We start from the raw sequence: 26,145 nt of genomic DNA, 5'->3' as shown, positions 1-26,145 counted from the left end.
GATTTGAATGTAAGACTTAAAGTCATAAAAAGCCTAGAAGAAAACTTAGGTGGTGAACTCTTAGACATGGATCTTGGTGATGCTTTCTGGATTTGTCAACAAAAGCAAAGGCAACTAGAGCAAAAATAAACAAGTGGGATACATCTAACTAAAAGCTTTTGTTTTTGTTTTTGTTTTGTTTTGTTTTTTAAAGATTTTATTTATTTATTTGACAGAGAGAGAGAGAGGAGGTGCACACAAGCAGGGGGAATGGCAGGCAGAGGGAGAAGGAGAAGCAGGCTTCCCGCCCAGCAAGGAACCTGATGTGTGGCTCGATCCCAGGACCCTGGGATCATGACCTGAGCTGAAGGCAGAAGCTTAACCAACTGAGCCACCCAGGTGCCCCAAAAGCTTTTGTATAGCAAAGGAAACCATTAACAAAATGAAAAGGCAACTTACCTATTGAGAAAAAATATTTGCAAATATCCACTAAGGGATTAATATCCAAAATATATAAAGAAAACATAAAACTCAATAGCAAAAAACCAAACAATCTAATTTAAAAATGGGCAGAGGATCTGATTAGACAATTTTCCAAAGAAGACATACAGATGGCCAACAGGTATAGGAAAAGATTCTCATCACTAATCATTGGGAAAATGCAAATCAAAACCACAGTGATAATAAAGTAGCAGAAAGAGAAATTAAGAAAACAATTCCATTTAAAATAGCACCAAAAGCGCCCCAAAATCTAGGAATAACCTAACCAAGAAGGTGAAAGACCTGTACTTTGAAAATGATAAAACACTGATGAAAAAAATTAAAGATGACACAAACAAATGGAAACATATAGCATGTTCACGGGGGGCCACCTGGGTGGCTCAGTCAGTTGAGCGTCCAACTCTTGATTTCCACTCAGGGCTTGATCTCATGACCCTGATCAAGCCCCACATTGGGCTCCAGGCTGCATGTGGAGCCTACTTAAAAAACAAAAAACAAAAAAATGATATACCATGTTAATGGATTGGAAGAATTAATATTGTTAAAATGCCCATACTACCCAAAGCAATCTACAGATTGAGTGCAATCCCTATCAAAAGGCCAACAGAACTTTTTACAGAACCAGAACAAATAATACTAAAATTTATATGAACTACAGAAGACCCCCCAATTGCCAAACCAATTTTGAGAAAGAAGAACAGAACTGGAGATACCATAATCCCAGATTTCAAGATATACTACAAAGCTGTAGTAATCAAAACAGTATGGTACTGGCACAAAAATAAGACACATAGATCAAGAGAACAGAATAGAGAGCCCAGAAATAAACCCATGCTTATATGGTCAATTAATCTACGACAAAGGAGGCAAAAATATACAATGGGAAAGACAGTCTCTTCAATAAATGGTCCTGGGAAAACTGGACAGCTACATGCAAAAGAATGAAACTGGACCACTTTCTCAAGCCATACACAAAAATAAACTCAAAGTGAATTAAAGACCTAAATATAAGACGTGAAATCATAAAACTCCTAAAAGAAAACATGGGCAGTAATCTTTTTTTTTTTTTTTTAAGATTTTTTATTTATTTGACAGAGAGAGACAAAGCAAGAGAGGGAACACAAGCAGGGGGAGTGGGAGAGGGAGAAGCAGGCCTCCCGTGGAGCAGGGAGCCTGACGCAGGGCTCCATCCCAGGACCCTGGGATCATGACCTGAGCCGAAGGCAGATGCTTAATGACTGAGCCACCCAGATGCCCTGGCAGTAATCTTTTTGACATGGGCCTTAGCAACATTTTTCCACATATGGGATGTTTCCTCAGGTATGGGAAACAAAAGCAAAAATTAACTACTGAGACTATAGCAAAATAAGAAGTTTTTGCATAGGGAAGGAAACCATCCACAGAGTGAAAGGGCAACCTACTGAATGGGAGAAGATAGTCACAAATGACATATTGGATAAGGGGTTAATATCCCAAATATATAAATACTTATATAACACCACACCAAAAAACAAATAATCCAATCAAAAATAGGCAGAGTACCTAAACAGACATTTTTCCAAAGAAGACATACAAATGGCCAACAGACACATGAAAAGATAGTCAGCATCACTAATCATCAGGGAAATGCAAATCAAAACTACAATGAGATATCACCTAACACTTGTCAAAATGGCTAGAACACAAAAGACAAGAAATAGCAAGTATTGGTAAGGAAAAAAGAAAACCCTTGTGCACTACTGGTGGGAATGTAAATTGGTGCAGCTATTGTGGAAAACAGTATGGAGGAGGTTCCTCAAGAAATTAAAAATAGAAATACCATATGATCCAGCAATTCCACTACTGGGTATTTGTTCAAAGAAAATGAAAACAATAATTTGAAAAGATATGAACCTCTATTTATTATAGTTATTTACAGTAGGCAAGATATGGAAGCAACCCAAGTGTTCATCAATAGATGAATGGATAAAGAAGATGTGGTGTGTGTGTGTGTGTGTATATATATATATATTTATATATTTATATATATATAGTGGTATATACGCATGTATTAGATCATGTATACATGTATATATACTATAATGGAATATTACTCAGCCATAAGAAAGAATGAGATCTTGCCATTTGCAACAACATGGATGGACCTAGAGGGTACTATGCTTAGTGAAAAAAGTTAAACAGAGAAAGACAAATACTGTGATTTTGCTTATATGTGGAATCTAAAAAATAAAACCAAACAACAAACAAAAAACCAAAAGCAGAAACAGACCCATAAATACAGAAAACAAACTGATGGTTGCTGGGGGGTAGAGGGGCAGAATGGGAAAAATGGGTGAAGGGGAAAGTACAGGCTTCCAGTTATGGAATGAATAAATCAGGGAGATGAAAGGTATACCGTAGGGAAATAGTCCATGGTATTGTAATACCATTGTAGCCACACTTGTGGTGAGCATAACATATCAAGTTGTCGAATCATGATGTTGTATACCTGAAACTAATATAATATTGTGTATCAAATACACTGATATCACCTCATGCCTGTCATAATGGCTAGTATCAAAAAGACAAAAGATAGGGCGCCTGGGTGGCTCAGTTGGTTAAGCGACTGCCTTCCGCTCAGGTCATGATCCTGGAGTCCTGGGATCGAGTCCCACATCAGGCTCCCTGCTCAGCAGGAGTCTGCTTCTCCCTCTGACCCTCCTCCCTCTCATGCTCTCTGTCTCTCATTCTCTCTCTCGCAAATAAATAAAATCTTAAAAAAAAAAATTTAAAAAAAGACAAAAGATAAGTGTTGGTGATGATATGGAGAAAAGGGAACATTGTGCACTGTTGGTGGGAATGTAAATTGGTGAAGTCACTATGGAATACATTATAGAGGGTCCTCAAAAAATAAAAAATAAAACTACTATAACTACTATATGATCCAGCAATTCCACTTCTGGGTATTTATCTGAAAGAAATGAAAAAAACATCTGGAAAAGATATATGTACCTCTGTATTCATTGCAGAATTATTTGCAATAGCCAATACATAGAAACAACCTAAGTGCCCATTCCACTTCTGGGTATTTATCTGAGGGAAATGAAAAAACCACCTAGAAAAGATATATGTACCTCTGTATTTATTGCAGCATTATTTGCAATAGCCAAGACATAGAAACAACCTAAGTGTCCATTGATGGATGAATCGATAAAGAAAATGTGGCATATATACAATGGAATGTTATCAAGCCATAAAAAGGAAGGAAATCCTATCATTTACAACAATATGGAGAAATTTCAGGACATTATCCAAAGCGAAATAAGTCACACAGAGAAAGACAAATATCTTATGATCTCACTTACATGTGGAATCTAAAATAAAGAAAAAACTCATAGATGCAGAGAACAGATTGGTGGTTGCCAAAGGCAAAGGGTGGGAGTAAAATGGCTAAAGGATGGTCAAAAGGTACAAACTTTTAGTTATAAAATAAATAACTCCTGTATAAAAATATAAAACAAAAGGAGCAGGCTACTTTTAATAAAGATCAAATTGCCACAACATGATGATATGTGTACACGATGCTTTGCCATAAATATTATACAATATGTTAAACTACCATGGGAAAAAAAGCATCAAAAAATTAATAGCATTCCAAAAAAAGTTGTTAAGAAAGTGTTAAATAGCTTGGAAGTTGGCAATTCATCAGTATATTTTTAAAAACAACAAAACAAAACAAAACAACAAAAACAAAGTTCTATCTACTCAAATTCATTGAAACAAAGTTAGAATTGTGGTTTCCAGGGGTTGGGAGTGGGGAGGAGGAAATGGGAAGTTGTTCAACAGATACAGAGCTTCAGTTTCAGCTTTGCAAGGTAAAAAAAGTTCTAGAGCTCTGTTGCACAGCAACGTGAATATAGCTAATGCTACTGATCTGTACACTTTAAAGTGATCAAGATGGTAATTTTATGTTATGGGTTTGTTGTTTTTGTTTTTTTTTACCACAATTAAGGAAGGAATGAAGAGAAAGAAAGGAAAGAAAGAAAGAGAAAGAAAGAAAGAAAGAAAGAAAGAAAGAAAGAAAGAAAGAAAGAAAGAAAGAAAAGAAAGAAAGAAAGAAAGAAAAGAAAAGAAAAGAAAGAGTGGAAGAAAGAGAGGAAGGAAGGAAGGAAGGAAGGAAAAAGGAAAGAAAAGAGGAAAGGAGAGGAAGGAAAGAGAGAAAGATGTGTTAAATAGAATAACAGTAAAACTTCAAAACCAGACTTTGGCGCACAGCCAAATCAACTGTGGAGCTTTTGCAAGCATACAGATGTCCCAGACCTACAGAATTAGAACCTCTAATAGTAGGGCCATGACACATGAGTTTTTTAAAAACAACATCCCATTCACAGATGATTCTGAGCATCAGATGTTGAAAACTACTGATTTAACTGGTGAGCACAAGAGAAATGATAAACATAGGTGACTGTAGCAACACAATCAGATTGCCTGTTCTGTTCCTGGTCCTTTTTATGAGAAGTGACCTTCCTTTGGTTTATGGAGAGTGAATAAAATCCTGTATCTGACATGTCCACTTTACTCTCAAGTTCCTGCTCCTGGCTTCCCAGTTCTTTGTCTGCCCTATCCTTACTTGGTGTTTGAATACTCACTTGCTTTTGGTGCACTGGTCCCTTTGGATAATAGTCCTGCCAGCCTTGGCCTCAAGGGACCCACATATGTCTGCACTGCCTTGTCTAGCCTCCCAGTCAGGACAGGGCAAGAATCAGGAAGACATCTTGGAAACCAAGGGAAAAGAAGGTGTGGTCAACAAACCTTATAGAGAGGTCAAGTAGAATGAAGGCTTCAAATAGGCCATTGATTTTTTCAGTTAGGATGATGGAATGGAGAGCAAGAAATCAGATTACAGTGGGTTGAAGAGAGAATAGACACTGAGGATGCAACCTTTTTGTGTAAACTATGCTTTGAAAAAGTGTTATGAAGAAGGGAAGGAGGAAATAATTCAATAATTTGAAGGGCAGGGGAGGACATAAATACAGTTTACCTTTTTAAAAAAAATGATGGGGTATGTTTGCTTGCTGAAGACAAACAGAGATTATTGAGGATACTGGAGTTGGGGGCAGGGTAGGGATTGATGACTGATGGACCGGGATTTGGGAAGATGCACAGGTAGATCCTAGAAAACACTGGCGAGGTTAATCTTAAAGAGAAGAGGTTCTTCTTCCCTCCAAATAAAAAGAAGAGGGAAAGATGGCACAATCACGCAGAACTATTTCCTTCTAATGAGCTTTTTTACCTCTTTTGAAGTAGGAAATGAGGTTTCTTGTTGAGAGGGGTGAGGGAATGAGGAAGAGGAATCAAAGAGAAGTTGTAAAAGCTGGAATAACTGCCACAGGAGACTTGAGAGGGAACTTATTGAGGCCAAGCAAAAGGACTGGCAAGCAGCTTAGCAGACCAGCTGATGTAGAAAATTGTAGGTCTCTATTGGCCTCAGTTTGCATGGTTGTGCAATTTTCTCCAGCAATGTTGGTCATCCCAGAAATGGGAGTGGAAGCAGTGGAAGACTAATTTCCTTGGCGGTATGACAGGAAATCCAAACATTTATAGAAGTGAATCATTTGATTTGAGTGGCACTGAAGCACATGACCACAAGGTTCAGACTGTGTAGTTAAGGAAATTAAGTCAGTGAGGCTGGCAGTCTGGAAGAATAGGTCCTGGTAAGTTTAAAAAATGGGTTTAGGGAGAACAAGAAAGTGAACGCTTAACACAAGGATGTATCAGGGAGTTAAACTATATATTTTTGCACTGAGAAACCTAGAAGATAAAGACACTGGGGACCCTACAAGAATTTTCAGGCTGGACCACCACTGGAAATTGCTAGGAACTGTTTGCAGCCTTGACACAATTCACTATCACCAGCACTTGAGCTGTCAGACAGCAGGTAGAAGGCCTACAGAGAGCAAGTGCCTGCTAAGGGCTTTGACTAGGACCAGGGGTGGGTGCTGCCGTTGGAAGTAGGAGACAGGGTTTGTATGGCCATTTCTTCTACATCTCAGTTCTTCTCCCTTGATGTCAGAGTTCAGTAAAGATTGTTAGCTTTAAGAAAACAAGAATACAAAAATTTTCCCAAGAAACATAATAAAGTTAGAGGTCCAGAAACTTTTGTTGGAAACCTGAGCCAAATACAGAGATCTTAAGTTGTATGCAGCTCTCAGATTCTGGGCAAGCCATAGGCTGGTAAGAAAAAAAAAAAAAAACACACATTAAAAAAAATGTAACACACAGAGATCGTAGTGGTCTGCTAAAGGCTTGAAGGTTTACCGTGGCCTACTGGTGTCAGAACATCAAGTCCTTATTTCTTAAAGCAGTACTTTTATGATTGGTGTAGACAAATACTTCTAATATTGGACATATTTTATCTACTGTGCACAAATATTCTAGTCTATTCTACCTTATTAGGGAGGGTAAAAAGCTGGTTCTTAAAATTAGCCTTAGAAAATAATTGTGAAAGACATGTATCATATGACCTCACTGATATGAAGAATTCTTAATCTCAGGAAACAAACTGAGGGTTGCTGGAGTGGTGGGGGGTGGGAGGGATGGGGTGGCTGGGTGATATAGACATTGGGGAGGGTATGTGCTACGGTAAGCGCTGTGGAGTGTGCAAGACTGCTGAATCACAGACCTGTACCTCTGAAACAAATAATACATTATATGTTAAAAAAAAAGAAGATAGTAAGAAGGGGAAAATGAAGGGGGGGAAATTGGAGGGGGAGACGAACCAGGAGAGACTATGGACTCTGAGAAACAAACTGAGGGTTCTAGAGGGAAGGGGGGAGGATGGGTTAGCCTGGTGATGGGTATTAAAGACGGCACGTTCTGCATGGAGCACTGAGTGTTATACACAAACAATGAATCATGGAACACTACATCAAAAACTAATGATGTAATGTATGGTGATTAACATAACAAAATAAAAAAATGTTAAAAAAAATAAAAGAAAAAGAAAAGAAAAGAATTGTGACCAGAAAACTATCTAAGACAAAGATTTATCAATTGGAATTTAAACTTTTCAAAAGTTAAGTATTTTTAACTCTCATATTAAAAAAATACTCAAGTATGATGCCTCATAAAGTCAAGTTATTATATAGTCTAGTAAAAACTTGGGAAGATTTTTTGCCATAAAGTGGTATCACTGCTTTGACTGCCACTAGAGGTCAGCACTTGACTCTCCATCTGGTTTTATATGAGGTGGGGGGAAGATCAATTCTCTAAAACAGATCATCATTTATGGTTCCTATTGTTATCTCATGCCATCTGTCTTGAATCACGAATGTGACCGTGGATCACAGAGAACTAGAGAACACCCTGACAATTGCTGGGGTGAGCTGTTCTGATATTCCATCTGCAAATGTGAGGAAATCACAGGACTGTGTAATGTGGCGTTCAGAGGCCCTGGGTGCCTTGGTGGTCAAAATACTTGAATCATATACTATGGGAGCAGGTGTTTCAGAAATAATTACATGGTAGAGTAGTATTGGCATTATTATTTGCAATTTGAAGCTAAATGGTGCCCTGAATTTGCTATTCTGTCCCTTTTGCAGGACTCTGTACTAATCCTCACCCAGTGGCTCCTCTTCCTTGAGCCCCACTAACACTCTTGTTCCTGCTTTCTTTCAGCAGCAGACTGTATTAAGTTTCTTGTGGGGAAGGAAAATGTACTGGGTACAAATGCATGAAGTGTTTGTAAAGGGTTCAAGGGACTTGGGGGCTGATCAAGGGAAAAGATACGACCATGAGAGGCAGTAACACACGACAAGCTTTATTGGGTGGGGCTCAAACTGCATTGCTTGAGAGGGGAAGACCCTCACAGCATGAGACCACCCAGAGGCTTACAGCTTTGGAACTACCCTCAGAAGGGAGGGGACAAGGGAACTCAGAGAGGAGGAGAGGCAAGATTGTTGGAAAGGGGGCTTACATGTCTAGGTGATGTCACTCAGGAGCATAGTGGGAAGTCTCTGAGTCAGCTCCAGAGGGCCATAGTAGCTTGGATTCTTAGAACCACAGGACTCTATCTTATCAATAGCCAGCACATGTAGGGTGAGGTCTTGCAGGTATAGAAAGTGAGTAGGCTCTGAATGGCTGATAATCTGCTTCTTTGGGCTATTTAAAAAAAAATTAAATGTGTAAAAATTTGAGTTTCACACTGGTGAGCTTTTGAACTAATGGGTCTCAGCTTGCAGTAAAGAAACAATACACAGAGGCAATCTTTGGGCTATTTATATAACAGTGGTGTAAAGCCTTTTATGCAATTAACATTTACACTTGACCCTTGAACAACACGGGTTTGAACTGTGCTGGTCCACTTTTATGTGGAATTTTTTTTTTATTTAGGTAAATACAGCCCAGTACTGTAAATGTATCTTCTCTTCCTTATGATTTTCTTTTTTTTTTTTAAAGATCTTATTTATTTATTTGACAGAGAGAGACACAGCGAGAAAGGGAACACAAGCAGGGGGAGGGGGAGAGGGAGAAGCAGGCTTCCCGTGGAGCAGGGAGCCCGATGAGGGACTCGATCCGAGGACCCTGGGATCATGACCTGAGCCGAAGGCAGACGCTTAACGACTGAGCCACCCAGGCGCCCCCCCTTATGATTTTCTTAATAACATTTTTTCCTCTAGTTTACTTTATTATAAAAATACAGTATATAAGTTAATTGACTGTTTATGTTATCAGTAAGGCTTCTGGTCAACAGTAGGCTATTAGTAGTTAAGTCTTGGGGGAATCAAAGTTATACATGGATTTCTGACTGGGTGGGAGGTCGGCATCCTAACCCCTGCATTGTTCAAAGGGACTTATATACTCGACTATACTTGAAAGAGGAGATGGACATAAAAGATAACCATGAGTTTCTGGTTATCACTGACAAGGTAATTTTGATCAGGTGTCCCTTCCACTGAGAAATTTGGTGTCCCCACCAAATTTTATATATACATCTTAAAAGCATTTGAGATTAAAGAATTACTGCTGACTAGGTCATGATAAGGAAGAAGAGAAGCTGAGAGGCTGAGCAGGGCTTTCTGGAGAAAGGAGAAAAATCTGGGACCTTACCTAACAGTATGGGAGTCCTGCAATTGTGTTTAGACTCTGAAGTGCTGTACCCCAGGACAAAGGACAAAATGGAAGTAAATCATCTGTGGTTCACTATGACTTTTGTGGTCCTCCATAAACCATATTCCCTGGTATTCATGTCCTTGTATAGCTCTCTTGAATCTGGGCTGGCTCTCTGACCTAATTTAACCAACAATGTGGCAGAAGTGATGGTGTATCTAAATCCTAAAAAGGCCCAGCAGCTTCTGCTTTTGCAGTCTGGTTTAAGCTAGCCATCTCTTAAGAAATATGACTATCCTGAGATTATCATACATTGGGGCTCCTCACCTAGTCACATGGAGAAGCCACATGGAGAACAGAATTCCCAGCCAACAGCTCTCACTGAGCTCTCAGCCACAGCCAGCACCAAATTACCAGCAGGTCAGTGAGGCCATCTTGGAAACAAATCCTTCAGCTCCAGTCGAGCAGTCCTAGCCAAAGCCAAACAGAGCACAGAAAAACTCCCCACCAAGTTCTGCCTAATTACAACATTATAGGCAAATTAATAAAATATTTGTTGTTTTAAGCTATTAAATTTCACCATAGCTTGTTACACAGAAATAGATAATGGAAAACACCAGTCTTTTATGGACTCTAACTGAACTTTAAGCCATCAGGGTGACTGAAAAAAATCTCAATACCTAATATTGGATTGTGATGACCCCTTATAAGTGCCTCCAGATATCTGAAAGTAGGAAATAAAACTGCTCTCTGGTATAAGACAACATTTTCTTAGTAGTCCTATTTAAATTTTTTTCCAGTTTCATTGGGAAATAATTGACATACATCACTGTATAAGTTTAAGGTGTATAGCATGATGATTTGATTTACATACAATGTGAAATGATGGTTGCAATAGGCTCAGCTAACATTCATCATGTCCTATAGATACAAAAGAAGGAAAGAGAAAAAATTTCTGCTTATGATAAGAACTCTTAGAATTTACTTTTTCACAACTTACCTATGTATCATATTCTTTTAAACTTTTTAAAATACAATATCTGGCCACAGTGATAAGCATAGAAGTCAAGACAATATGAACAAGAATCAGCAGAAATGAGACAATAGACACAGCACCACGGACAACCTCAGGTATTAGAATTATCAGATACAAATTTTAAAATATCTCTGATCAAGAAATAAAATACAAGATTGAGAACTTCACAGAAAACCAAAAGTTATTAAAAGGGACATTTCAAATTTTTTAAATGAACACATAAATTTTATAACTAAAAAATACAGCAACCAAACTAAAGAATTCAAAGGTAGGGTTTAGCAGGTTAGAGATGACTGGAAGATACTCCTGAATAAAATAGCAAGAAAAAATTACGAAGGACAGGAAACAATGCAAGAAGATAAAATACATAGAAGGTCTATTAAGAAGGTCTTAGAAAAAGGCAACTGGAGTCTGAAAAGGAGAGTAAAAAGAGAATGAGAGGAAAACCATTTGAAAGCAACGTGTGTGAATTTTCCAGATTCATGAACAATATCAATCCATATATACCAGAAGCCCAATAAAAACCAAGCAGAACAAATAAAAAGAAATCTATATCAAAGCACATCACAGGAAAACTGCTGAAACCAATGATGTAAAGCTTTTATGGCGACTAGAAAAAAAAAATACAAACTATCTTCAAAGAACAACAATTAGACTTAAAACAGATTTTTCAACAGAAATAATGGAATTCAGAAGACAATGGACTAAGATCTTCAGTGTGAAAAAGAAAATAATTGATAACCTATAATTCTATATCCATGGAAAATAACCTTCAAAAATGAAGGTGAAATAAAGACAATTTTAAGTTAAACAAAAACTGTAAGAATTAATTATCAGCAGATCTGCACTAACATATACAAAAGGGTGTTCATAGGCAGAAGGAAAATAATTTTTGATGGATGGTTAGAGATGTAAGATATAACCAATAGCAACAAAATTGGAAAATGAGTAAATGCACACAAACACTAATTAATTGTGAAAAAGATCATTAAATAATAATTGTATTAAATAGCAATTCTTGAGGGACTAAGAGATGGAGAGAATTAAAGTACATGCTACCAACAACACTTAAGTTGGGAGGAAAGTAATCGTGTTCATGTTCTAAGATTTTTATATTGTCTTGGAGAAAGACAAAAAGTACCTTCACATTGGACTCTGATAAGGATTTTGTAATCTATAGGAAATTCCCAAGAGGAATTTTAAAAATGTGTAATTTCCAAAGCAACAGAGGAAAAAAGTAGAAAAATTAAAAAGAATCAATCCAAAAAAAGGCAAGAAAGGAGAAGAAAGAAAATATATTTTAGATGGGACAAAAAAAAAATGGAAGTGGTAGATTTAACCTGATTAACCTCAATAATTATATTAAAAATAAACATAGACTAAATGCTTCAATTAAACAATTAAAACAAAAAGACTGTCATTGTGAATTAAAAAACCAAAACAATATAGTGTTCATAAAACACACATCTAATATATAAACATACCGAAACTTTGAAAATTAAAGTAGAGAAAAATATATTCTATGTAGATGCCTACCAATGAAAGTTGGTGTTGCTTTATTAATATCAAAGTGATGGCAAAAAGTGTTACTAGGGATAAAGAGACATATTTCAAATGATAAAAGTTCAATTCATCAGGAATGTATAACAGTTGTTAATTTGTATGCTTCAAAAACCATGGCCTAAAATACAGCAAGAAGTGACAACTATAAGGAGAAATATGTAAACCTACAGTCATAGTGGGAGACTGTAGGTTTAACATACCTTGTTTGATAGATTAGTATAATGGCTAAGAGTATAGAAGATTTGAACAAAAAAATTATCAAATAAAATCAATAATGAAGCACTTAACAGGTATGGAATATGTAGTCTTTAAAGTACACACGAAACATTTATAAAATTAAATAAATAATGAGACTAAAGCAACTCTCAAATTTTGAAGGATTTAAATAAAATAAAATGCTTTCTCACTGTACTGCACTCAAGCTAGAGATCAAAAACAAAAAGATAACTAGAAAATTCTGATATATTTGAAAATTTGGAGGCACAATTTAAACTAACTCATCAGATCAATGGAACAGGATAGAGACCCAGAAATGGACCCTCAACTCTATGGTCAACTAATCTTTGAAAAATCAGGAAAGAATATCCAATGGAAAAAATTCTCTTCAATAAATGGTGCTGGAAAATTGGACAGCCACATGCAGAAGAACGAAGCTGGACCACTCTCTTGCATCATACACAAAGATAAACTCAAAATGGATGAAAGACCTATATGTGAGACAGGAATCCATCAAAATCCTAGAGGAGAACATCGGCAGTAACTGCTTCAACATTGGCCACAGCGACTTCTTTTAAGACATGTCTCTAAAGGCAAGGGAAACAAAAGCAAAAATGAACTTTTAGGACTTCATCAAGATAAAAAGCTTTTGCACAGGAAAGGAAACAGTCAACAAAACTAAGAGGCAACCCATGGAATGGGAGAAGATATTTGCAAATGACATTACAGAAAAAGGGCTGGTATCCAAGATCTATAAAAAACTTCTCAAACTTCAATACCCCAGAAACAAATAATCCTGTCAAGAAATGGGCAGAAGACATAAACAGACACTTCTCCAAAGAAGACATACAAATGGCTAACAGACACATGAAAAAATGTTCAACATCACTAGCCATCAGGGAAATACAAATCAAAACCACAGTGAGATACCACCTTACACCAGTTAGGATGGCAAAAATTAACAAGACAGGAAACAACAAGTGTTGGCAAGGATGTGGAGAAAGGGGAGCTCTCTTACACTGTTGGCGGGAATGCAACCTGGTACAGTCACTCTGGAAAACAGTATGGAGGTTCCTCAAGCCGTTAAAAATACAGCTACCCTACGACCCAGCAATTGCACTACTAGGTATTTACCCCAAAGATACAGATGTAGTGAAAAGAAGGGGCACATGCACCCCAGTGTTCATAGCAACAATGTCCACAATAGCCAAACTGTGGAAGGAGCCGAGATGCCCTTCAAGAGATAAATGGATAAAGAAGATGTGGTTCATATATACAATGGAATATTACTCAGCCATCAGACACAACGAATATTCACCATTTGCACTGACATGGATGGAACTGGATAGGATTATGCTAAGTGAAATAAGTCAAGTAGAGAAAGACAATTATCATATGGTTTCACTTATATGTGGAACATAAAGAATAGAGCAGAGGACCACAGGGGAAGGGAGGGAAAACTGAATGGGAAGAAATCAGAGAGGGAGACAACCCATGAGAGACTCTGGACTCCAGGAACCAAACCGAGGGTTACAGAAGGGAGGGGGTTGGGGGGATGGGGTAACCAGGTGATGGGCATTAAGGAGGGCACATGTGGTGATGAGCACTGGGTGTTATACTCAACTAATGAGTCATTGAACACTACATCAAAAACTGATGATGTACTATATGTTGGCTAATTAAACATAATAAAAAATATAGTATATAATACATACAGCATATAATGTGTTAAAAAATAAATAAATCACAATTAAAATGAGAAAATATCTAGAAGTGAACGTTACATATTAAAACTTGTGGAATGCAGTTGAAGTAGTACTTAGAGGAAAATTTATAGAATTAGATACACATATTAGAAAACTGAGTCCAGCAATAAATAAAAAATAATACATAATGACCAAGTTGAGTTTATCCAAGAACACAAACTTCATTTAATATTAGAAAACCAATCACATTAACAGAGTGAAAGAGAAAAAATGTGTTTCCTCAACAGATGCAGAAAAAGCATTTGATAAAGTTCAACATCCATTTACTGTTAGTGAATTGGTAAAAGAGAAGAACTTGCTTTTTTTTTCAAGATTTTATTTATTTATTTATTTAGTTAGTTAGTTAGTTATTTCAGAGAGAGAGAGAGCACAAGCTGGGGGAGGAGCAGAGGGAAAGGGAGAAAGAATCTCAAGCGGACTCTGTCCTGAGCATGGAGCCTGACGCAGGGCTTGATCCCATCACCCTGAGATTATGACCTCAGCCAAAATCAACAGTTGGACACTCAACCAACTGAGCCATCCAGGCACCCTCAGAAGAACTTAATCTTTAAGATACTAAGACATACTTTAAAGTACTATTTTCAAACTATTATTGGCCCAGAAATAACCAAGCAGACCAATGGAGCTGAATAGACAGCCTAGACATATAGGGAAAGGATTTTATTTTTTAAATAAATGGTGCTAGGACAGTTGGATAACTACATTTTAAAGATAAGATTGGACACCTACCTTCCACCACATTGAAAAATCAGCGACAAATCAATCCTTGACTACCACGTGAGAGGCAAATCTGTAAAGATTTTAGAGTTATAGAATTTATAGGACAATATCTTTCTGAATTCAGGATAAAATTGATCAATTCAACTAAATTAAAATTAAGAATTTCTGTTCATCAAAAGATTCCAGAAAGAAACTAACAACAAGTTCCCAGAAAGGGAGACTATATATGCAATACATATAAATGACAAAGGATTCATATATAGAATATGTATTTTTTTAAATACTACAATTTAAACATCAAACTAAAAACTGGCAAAAGACTATGAACTTAAATAAATGATATCCAAATGGCATATATATGTATATCAGCCCATTAGTAATTAGGAAAATGCAAATTAAACCACAAAGGGATATATATATATATATATATCACCAGACTGTCAAACATTAAATGTCCACCAATACCAAATGTCAGGGAGATGTGCACTAGGACTCCTATATTGGTTTATTATGTTTTCACTTGGGTGTTGACTTAGTCCAAGAGGGCACAGGAGTTCCACTGAACTTCCAGTATTATGACAACTATCAAGTTCCATTATTGCAACACTTGCCATCACCTGGGTTTGCTAATCTAGGGTTTGTTTTCACCTTCAAACTCTGGTTTATAACAGTTCATTTTCCTATTTGCGACCAGTCTCTTTCCCATTATAGCCAATTTTTTTCTAGAAAGAATAGTCTATGTCTGAGCTCAGCTTTTGCTTCTTTTGCTAGCTGAGCTTTTTCAAACTCAGATTTTGCTTTTTTTTTTTTTTCCTGTCTTTGCATTAGATGCTGACTCTGTCACAAGGATAGTTTTAAGGGTTCTAGGATATGGGAAGAAATCACTCTTCCTTTTCTATTCTTTCTTCTTAGGCAGCAGGTAGCTTCTTCTGGGACATTGGAGGGGCAATAAACTTTGTGGCTGAGAGAGTTTAGCAGAAAGTCATACCGCAGTGGAGAATTTTTTTTTGTTTTTTAAGAGAGGGGGTAGGTACGAGAGGGAGAGGGAGAGAGAGAATCTTAAGCGGGCTCATGGGGCTCCATTTCACGACCCTGAGATCATGACCTGAGCCTAAGTCATGTCACTTAACCAACTAAGCCACCAGGCACCCCCGTAATGGAGAATTATGAAATAAGAAACAATAGGTGGTCGTTGGAGAAAGCAGCTGAAAATGTGTTGAGTGGGGAAAGGCAACTTACAGACAGCCATGCCAGGATGGAACTTAATTCCCGGAAGCTTAGATACCACCTTTCCCAAACAAGGTTTCCTGTGACATTTTAACCCCATGGAGATAGCTCTGGCCTAGAGGTGGGGCAACATGGTCAGAATCGGGTCTTAGATGACTTAGAGACTGGTAGAGAGTAGTAGGTAGATCTGATGTTAAAAGGATTAGATGTTAAGAGGAAGAGAACTGGGCAGAACACTGTAATTTTTATTAGACTTATGCTACTGCCTCAGAATAGGGGCATTAAATAATTACAACTATACATCCTATGTTTATCTTATCTGCCACTCATTGAATTCACTATGCATTTCAGTTGACAGTTGTTATTGGATTTTGAAGTGGAAGTTAGAGGGATTGATGCTATTATTCTAACATCAGTTATAGCCATACCAGATTAATAGGTGACTAAGTACAGAGAGATTTAAAATAAAAGGCACATATTCTGGTTGCGTATTATGTCACTTTTAAGTATAAAATGAGAAATTATAAGAAAGATCTTTAAAATGAATTAGGTGAATTTTATATTTAAATGTACTCTAGGTTCTTCCTTTCACCCTAAATTCCATACATGCTTCCTTGCTCTATAGGCAATTCCCAAAGATGGGTCATTGACCAACTACTTCCTGAGCAGTTGTGTAATTTTGGCAGCTGCCTCTGCTAGCCATATTTCCCAAGGATTCCTCAGAGCCAAGAGTATCTGCCAAGAGGAGTCAAAATGCTGCTGACGACCAGGAATTGGATTTGTTACAAATGGAGATGGTTCAGCCCTCTGAATTTGCCAATGCTATTGTTAGAGGAGTGTGATGAATGGTTGAGTGCATCTGCCCTTGTGAGCTGACAAAGATCTGAGCAGCTTAAAATATGACAGGAAGCCAGGCTTCTCTGGCTAAGTCTTGGGCAGTGTGTATCAGTCTACAACTGAAACTTAAAAACAAGAGAATGTATGCAAAGAGGCACTTTTCAGGGGTTTCTTTTTTCAAGGCAGAAGTAATAGCTCTTGTATTTGATTGGCCTGGAAATGATTTCTGGAACTAGTAGGGGAAAATGCTGCAATTGTATCCCAGAGCACAGTGTGAGAATTCCAGGAATATTATGCCATTGAAATTAATGTGTTTAAAGAATCCACTTGATGTTTTTTGATGATGATCATTGTATCATTGAAGTTAGAGGACTTCTTCTTTCTTCCTTTTTTACCCCTTTTAATTTGGTAGTAGGTAATTTAAGAGAACAAACTAAACTTTCAGCTATTAAAAGAGAACATTTATAATGAGCTTAAAAATGCTTACAGAAGGAAACTACACAAGTAATCTGGTTTTTTCTTTTTTTTTGTAACAAGAAAAAACAAAATAAAGAATCACCTATAATCGTAATGTGTAGCTAAAAGCACTGGTAATTGTGGTTATAACCTTTCATGTTTTTCTTTCTTTTCTACTTGTTTTTCTGCTTTATTCCATTGTGTGTGTGTGTGTGTGTGTGTGTGTGTGTGTGTGTGTCAAGGTCACCAAAGATTTCTATATCACTAAACCCAGTGATCAATTCTTAGTCCTCATCGTATAGGACCTATTAATGGCATTTGACACAAATGACCGCTCTCTTCCTTGAAATACTTTGTTCATTTAGATCCCAAGATATATTCTCCAGATTTTTCCTTCTGCGTCATTGGCTTTTCTTTGTTCTTCTGCTTGTCCTTTCTTCCCAAAGCCCAGGTTTTAGACTTTTCTTGGACCCACTCCCAATCCCTTGGGAATCTTTTCTAGTTCCATGGCTCTAAATACCATCTACCTTCTGAGAACTCTCAAACATAACATCTCCCGCAATAATTCTTGCCTAAACGCCAGGCTCATATATCTCTCTTACTTCCATGTCCACTTGGAAGTCCAATAGGCATCTCAAAGGTATCTAAAACACAACTCTAAATCCTAGCAAACCATGCCCTACTGCAAAAAAAAAATCTATTGCCAACTCATTAAATAGTAACTACAAACTTCTGTTTGTTCAGGCCCAAACTCTGAGGCCATCTCTGATTTCTCTCTTTCTTTTATATCCCACATCCAATCCATCAGCTAGCCCTCAAAATATATCCAGAATCCAACCACTTCTCATTATATCTTCCACTACCACACTGACCAGAACCACCATGAACTTTTCCTAAGAGAGTGTCCCTGCTTTGGCCTTTTTCCTCTCCAAGAGTTAGTAATCTTTCTAAAACTAAAGTCAGATCATACCACTTTTTTTCTCAAAAAACCCCAATGGCTTCCCATGTCACCTAGACCAAAAGCCAAAATCCTTACAATGGCATACTAACATTCTGTGTGCCTTACTTTTTTAATTTAAAAATATAAAAAAGGCAGCATAGTGCTGGTTAAGAGCATGTGCTCAGGGTCAGATTGCCTGTATGCAAAGCCTGGCTCTAATTATTAGCTGTATGATATTGGGCAAGTTACTTAGCTTTCTGGTGGCTAAATTTCCTCACCTGTAAAATGGGATCATTATAATACCTATTTCATAGAGTTGTGGTGAATATTAATGAATTAATATTTATAACATGCTTATAATAGTGCTGGCATATAGTAAACATTATAAAAGGTTTTTTAAATGACAAAATAGGCATTTTGTGCTATTTAGCATGATTTCATCATGAATTCTGCACATAAAAAACATCTCCAATGGTCCTCTCTATAAGAATTTATAGAGGGGCACCTGGGTGGCTCAGTTGTTAAGCGTCTGCCTTCGGCTCAGGTCATGATCCCAGGGTCCTGGGATCGAGCCCTGCATGGGCTCCCTGCTCTGTGGGAAGCCTGCTTCTCCCTCTCCCACTCCCCCTGCTTGTGTTCCCTCTCTCGCTGTGTCTCTCTCTCTGTCAAATAAATAAAATCTTTAAAGAAAAAAAAAAAGAATTTATAGATAACTCAAATGTCTCTCGAAAAACGTGAAATGTTTTGATTAAACAAATTTAAAATGAACTATCATTGCTTTATTCTTTTTGTTTATTCTGAGTTCAGAGTTGAAATGGATTTTACACCATAATTTATACTTTTAAGTATTTTGGTACTTTTTAAGCACACTGATGCTGAGCTGCTTAATCACCTACTTCCTAACCAGCAATACTTTAATTTTTAAAGTGGCGTGATTTTTTTTCCTGTTTATTGGGTAGATTGACTTATAAAGTATACCCTACTTTTCTGCTCTATTTATGGCCTTTTATTATTGCATTAAAATGAAGTGGTTAAATCTAAACCAAAACAAAAGCTTAAGGTATATTCCTACATATAGCTATGATGGGCATAGTAGGGAGAACAAGTCATATAAAATTTCCAGTACAGAGTCATGAAATTCATTGACTTTATAGTGGAAGAATTACTATAGACTCAAGTTTTGCACATGGCTTTAATCATTATTTAAATCTGTCTGTAGAGGGAAGTGAAGGAAATGGCCACCAGTCAGACCCTGACTATCATAGCTTAGTTCTTACCGTCATTTTACAGGTTTTTTAATACTTAAGTATAACTGAAGAATAAATAACCCCCAAATATCTCTTTCTCTCTCTCACATACACACACACACACACACACACACACACACACTGCAACATAACACATACACATACCCTTCAGGAACTGATTTATGATCCACAGAGAAGCGAGGATATTTTACTCACAAGTAAACTTCTACAGATTATTTGAAGTGGAAAGATCTATTTGAAAAGAAGTCAAATATACATTTGAAAACAAGGGAAGTCCTAGTAGTTGTTCATAAAAACAAAAGGGAGTAAGGATTTGTGGAAGATCTGTGAAAAGGGTCATACTATTTATTCAAGGGACTATGAATCAGGTTTTTTTTTTTTTTTTTGACAGTTGAGTTTAACTTTTTGAATATGTGGTGTGAAGTTTTGTTAATTCTAGAAACTTGTTACAGTGCTAAATGGAATTTTGGTATAAACTGACCCTACTGTACAAACTCTTAAAGGCCTCTGCATATTGAGGTGGGCCACTGATCAGCTGCCAGGTAAAAACGAACTTCACATATATGCCAACAGCAAGAACAGACTCTACAACAATGCAGCAGTTGAGAATTCCTTTGAGGATGTGAAGAGAGAAACAATACTACTGTGCCTGCACATCAGAAACAAGAGACAACATCTGATGAAAACTTGTTTAGTTACATCAACATTTTTGTGAAACTTAGCACTTCACAGTAATCGCATGTAAAAACGGTGTACAAATGAATAGTGCCCCTCCTAAAATGTCAAAGCAATTTTTGTCAAATAACACTTTTCCTCACTTTTTTTTTTTAATTTTAAAAGAAAATTGGCCCTGAAACACCATCCAGACAAGAATCCGGATGATCCAGCTGCTGCTGACAAGTTTAAAGAAATCAACAATGCCCACACAATACTTACCGACATGTCAAAGAGAAACATATATGACAAGTATGGATCCCTGGGACTGTATGTGGCCGAGCAATTTGGAGATGAAAACGTTAACACCTACTTCATGCTGTCAAGCTGGTGGGCAAAGGTAAATCAATTTTTTCTTTAAAAACAATTTCCTAGAAAAATCGTGGTATTATTCATTCTTTTAGACTCCATCTCAGAGAAAACCTAATCTTACTATATTATTAAACTCTTGTAAATAAAAAGAGATATCACTTTGACTGAAAGCTGTTATTTGAGGATCTTTTTTTTCTTTTTTTCTTTAGCTTGTCAAATAATTATAAAATACAGCATGACTTAAAATACCTCTAGACATTAATTATAATTGAATTTGAGGCTTCAGGTTAATTCTGACTGCCCTCCCTCTCCCCATAATGACTAATTAAGAACTGACTCACTGCTCAAAACAAAAATAATTTATTAGTGTGACAAGTGCTTAGTAAATTATTATAGGACAAATTTAACCATGTACTTTACTATCTGGAGCATAAGCTACCTGAGCAAACATAGTACTTGGGAGAATGCATGGTAATTATGTGATAGGCTCACATGGGGCCTACTTCACTTGAAGCACTACTTCAAGTAGTGGAGAAGGAAATGAGGGGGGAAAAGTGAGAATTAAGTAGTGCTGGAAGGGTGTTGAAGAGACACAGAGGGAGAAATAAAAAAAAAAGGATATCTGGTCAAGAAGAAGGCAACATTTTTAAGGACTTAGTGCAATCAGAATTGACTTCTGACAGTAAATTTTGTGTGGTTTCCTAGGAATACCTAGTATATGAGTGTTTGATGATGGTTATATATATATATATATCTTCTGATAAAAGGGTATTTACATGTGAACCATACATATGGTCCATCAGCATATTTTTTGTACAATTCATATAATTTGGGAAATCATATGAACTCACATTCATATGGGTGGTAATAATTTAAAAAGCTACAGATCTCCAAAAAGAGGGATTGTTATTTTCTTCCACTAAAATAAATCTTGCTAAATTGAAGAGTCTTATATATGCAGGAGGAGAGAGAATATATTTTTATACATAAGCATGGAGCGTCTGCAACCTGAAGCCTCACTTGTCTTCTGCAGTCTCCAAAATTTCTTTTCCTAGAGATAACTGGGATTCCAACTGAAACCCCCTTTCTCTATTGTTGAAGACCTGGGAGGGAGACAAGTTCCCACTGAGTGGATTTGGACCTTGGAACAAGAGTGTACATAATGACAATGTCATTCATAATAGATTGAGTGTTCATATAACAGTGTGGGCTTGCCTGCAAATCTAACCTCCAGGCATGACATTCTCTCCATGGGAAGGTATATTTGGCATTCTAGATAATTTACATACCAGCACCTGGTTGCATATTGGGGCTGGCCTGCATAAAAACGAGAATAGGCTTCCTTGCTGCGGAAGTTGACAAAATTGATCAAAATTCATATAGAAAAGCAGAAGCTGTCCAAAAGTATAAGAGATTTTTGAAATAATTCCTGATATGGCTCTTTAAAAATACGGTTACAAAGAAATTTACCTTCTTCTTCTGCTTATATCAAAAACCTAATTGCACAGTGCCCATTAGAGAGGGCTGGCACATAGTGATCATGTATTAGGTATGCACTGCAAGAATGATTTATTGTACCAACGAAAATATGTATTTCAAAATATTGGACTCCTACTTATGCCTAGTAGTGTGCTAAGCACTGTAAATATATAAGGCAAGGTTATTTCTGTAACAGGCAAACAATCTAGTTGGAATAATTAAAGAACAAAACAGTATATGAATTAAAGGAAATTTTCGGAGAAGAGAAAAATATGGGAATTGCATGGTAAAGACAAAAAAGGACAAAGGTAGGTAAAAAAAGGAGTAGCTGGTTGGGGCAGTAGCTCAGGAATACTGCACAGGAGGGTTTTGGAGGCAGCTGGTGAGGAGAAGGGTGTTGCAGTTTTGTTTTCAGAGTAATTTACTTAAGTCTATGAAAATGTAGAGTATACGCGGCAAAAAGATTATCGGCATGAGTGTGTGACTGTAGGCTCCATGAGCCACTGTAGGCTCCACCCCATAATGGGGACCAGAGTCAGAGATGGGGTGCTGGGCTAAGAAGCAGGAATGAGCCAGGTGAGGCTCATCAACGTTAAAGATTTCTACCTTAACTTCCTGAAGAACTGCATATACACAAGTTGATCTTTATCCTCTCTTTTTAGATAAAATCTGCATTCTGATTCAAAGATGTATAAAACACTTCCTATGTCAAATAACGTATTTTTTTTAAAAAATCAAATTTATTTTGCTCAATTAACAAAAGTTTTAAATTGGAGGTTGGGAAAGTTTTTCATTTTTAGCTATGGCAGACTTAGTAAGCAAACCTTTTATCTTTTTCTAAAAAGTATTTTTATTTATTTATTTTTGATTGAGAGAAAACAAACATGGGGGAGGGGCAGAGAGAGAAGCAGGCTCCCTGATGAGCAGGGAGCCCAATTCAGGACTCGATCCCAGCACCCTGGGATCATGACCTGAGCTGAAGGCAGTCGCTTAACCACCTGAGCCACCCAGGGACCCCTAAGCAAACCTTTTATATGCTTGTGGGGAAACCCTGGTGCTGGCTGTTCATGAGGAGGAACAAGTCATTTGTTTATCTATTAATTACTTCATACATTCATTAATTCAATAGGTATTTATTGTCTTCCACATGCCAGGTACTAAATCCTTAGGTTAGGAGGGACTGAAGGGTGACTAACATATAGTTCCAGCCTTCAAGAACCTCAGTCTAATGTGAGACAGACATATAAACTGATCAATGTCTTAAATTGAATTTTGTCCTAAAGAAATTTATACGGAGTACAGCTGGGGTACAAAGGAAGGAGAAACTGTTTTAGAGTGGGGGGGATCAGGAACGATGTCAGAGAGAGGATCTTTGAGATGAATCTTCAACACACAGTGGGCATTTTTTAGATGGCTGGGGAATGGGAAGGGGCCCTCTGGGCAGATGAATCCACAGGGAGAGCAAATCTATGGCAGGTATGGCAGGAACAGGGCTGTGCTAATTCACAGAAAGGTTTGAAGCCAGATGACTATTAATAAGGACCTCAAGCCTTTCCTGAGAGGCAGGAAAGTTGCTACGTAGGTTCAAGAGAACATGTATTTCAGAAAGCTCCAACAACAATGTGCAGAGTAGAATAGGAGGCAAGAGTAGAGGCAGGGAGGCTAGTTAGGAGGCTATTGAAGTGTTAAAGGCAGAGATAACAAGATCTTTCTAAAGTCCTACCGTCAAGATAGAGACAAGGAGGAGGGTGTAAGGGATCTTGAAGAGATTCTGGCAGGACTTGGTGACTAACAGAAATGCGGAGGTGGGAGGGAGAGCTCTCAAAATCTCTTCTTTGGTGAGAATAATTCAGTCCCCTTGGTTAGCTCATTTGATCTGTAGAGGTTGTGTTTGTTTTGTTTGCTCTACTCTTAAAAATGACCACCATAGCTTATGAATAAAGAAGAAAACATCACCCTTCATTACTTAGGCTACAAGTCACTTCCTGTGAACTTGTTAGGCAAAACTTTATAAGGAATTTGTTTCCAAGGTAACTAAAAAGGCAGTTCTTGTATTGAATAAGGATGAGGGTGAATATGTGGTCTGCAGGGTGAACTGCATTATCTTCAGGTCTCTGAAGATACATGGATGCACACTTAATTTCTGGGGTTCTCCCACACTCCACCACCCCTCACCCCTATTTTGCTTTGCCTCTGCTTCCCCTAGACCCTGTTTGTCATCATTGGCCTCTTGACTGGCTGTTATTTTTGCTGCTGCCTATGCTGCTGTTGCAACTGCTGCTGTGGACGCTGCCGGCCCAAATCATCGGTGCCAGAAGAGGACTTTTATGTGTCCCCAGAGGATCTTGAGGAGCAGATCAAGACTGACATGGAAAAAGGTGGAGTAAGATGAGAACAGAGCTAGTGGGTGTCCCTTTGCAGGCCTGACCAAGCATGAGATCCCTGACGATGGTTATCACTAAAGTGAGAGAGATCCGACAACCCAATGAGGGGAATCCCAAAGACAGTCATCTTTGGTACCTCTTTTGGAGAGGATGAAAGGACAGTTACCTCTCCCAACTGCAGAGAAAAGTAGAACCTGACACCATTAAAAAGAAATATGCTGATCACAAAGCAAAGCCAGTACAATTCGTGATCTCATTACAGGAGCATGAGCTCTAGGTTCAGGGAGGTTTGGGTGGGAATGCTCAGGCGTACAAGAACCAAGCCTGTTACCTTAGGATCTCTATTTACATAGAAGGGAGTGGACATCACAAAAAGTCAACAACCCTTGACTTTTCTTCTTTCTGATTACTTGATAAATGAGTTTTGGGTAGAACTGGGGAAGGGTGATATTTCTTCCCTGGAAATGTAGCTTCCTTTCAAATCCACACATTCAGAGCTAGCCTCAACCGGCATCAAGAATATTGTGCTATGTAAATGGGACTGTTTGCTTTGCTAAATCACCTCCACATGTTTGTCTGTGTGTATACATGACCATGAAATATTACTTGATTCTTCAAGCTCATTCCACCCAGAAAATGATAAAGAAAAAAGTATAAAGAAAGATAAAACCTCACAGAATTCACAACACCAGGAATACTTCATATGCTCTGGGAAATGCCTTTGTTTAAACAAGCTGGAGTCAAACCTGCCATTGTCCTCTCTGTCTTGCAGCCATAATCCTACTATCATTTTCTCCTTTAGAATGCATCATTATTCTGCCTTACAGACTTCATCACTAAATCACAAAGAACCTTGGACCGCCAAATAAAAGAATTACTTGGTAATTCAGACAGTGGCCCATTGTTGTCAGAATTGCTGAATTTAGGAATGGTACACTTCTCTGGACTGTACTGATTCTTTTGATCACAACGAAATAGAATTTCTATGACATCAAGCAGCAGAGACTATTTAAAGACTTCCACATACCTTTTATTCCCTATCAAATGTGATGCTAAGCAATAGTGTTGTTACCCGCCCTGACTCCAGCTTGAAGGAAGAAATCTTCAATTATATGAATCGTACTTAGTCCAGACAATTTTAGGACCGGGAGTCAGAGAAGACTGAGGGATTTTCCTGCAACCTGTGACCCCTCTCTATGGGGACCACTGCGTGGTCATTCTGGCAAAGAGGGGGGTTACTCTAACAAATTTTTATTACTGCCCCTGTAGACAAATCGTGGGCCCATGGTGAGATATAATTACAATTGCCTTTTGCCTTATCTGGGCTATAAAAGGACAACTAATCTTTTTTTTTTTTTAATTTTTTTATTGGTATGTTAATCCCCATACATTACATCATTAGTTTTAGATATAGTGTTCCATGATTCATTGTTTGTGCATAACACCCAGTGCTCCATGCAGAACATGCCCTCCTCAATACCCATCACCAGGCTAACCCATCCTCCCAACCCCCTCCCCTCTAGAACCCTCAGTTTGTTTTTCAGAGTCCATCGTCTCTCATGGTTCTTCTCCCCCTCCGATTTCCCCCCCTTCATTCTTCCCCTCCTGCTACATTCTTCTTTTTCTTTTTTTCTTTCTTAACATATATTGCATTATTTAA

At 37.6% G+C, this 26,145-nt stretch overlaps 1 protein-coding gene across 1 annotated transcript in view; it reads left to right on the top strand.

Moving 5' to 3' along the window:
* The window catches only part of DNAJC5B (DnaJ heat shock protein family (Hsp40) member C5 beta), a 57,364-nt gene that overhangs the window by 13,082 nt on the left and 18,137 nt on the right, over window positions 1–26,145 (top strand). The window contains exons 2-3 of the mRNA XM_036123509.2: window positions 20,437–20,650; window positions 24,308–24,479. Of these exons, the coding sequence (XP_035979402.1) occupies window positions 20,437–20,650; window positions 24,308–24,479 (386 nt within the window). The remainder of the gene's footprint in view (window positions 1–20,436; window positions 20,651–24,307; window positions 24,480–26,145) is intronic.

This window comes from Halichoerus grypus, chromosome 5 (assembly GCF_964656455.1).
Source record: "Halichoerus grypus chromosome 5, mHalGry1.hap1.1, whole genome shotgun sequence".
Lineage (NCBI taxonomy): Eukaryota > Metazoa > Chordata > Mammalia > Carnivora > Phocidae > Halichoerus > Halichoerus grypus.
Note: the sequence above shows the minus strand (reverse complement) of the source record. Positions and strands in the feature narration are given on the sequence as shown.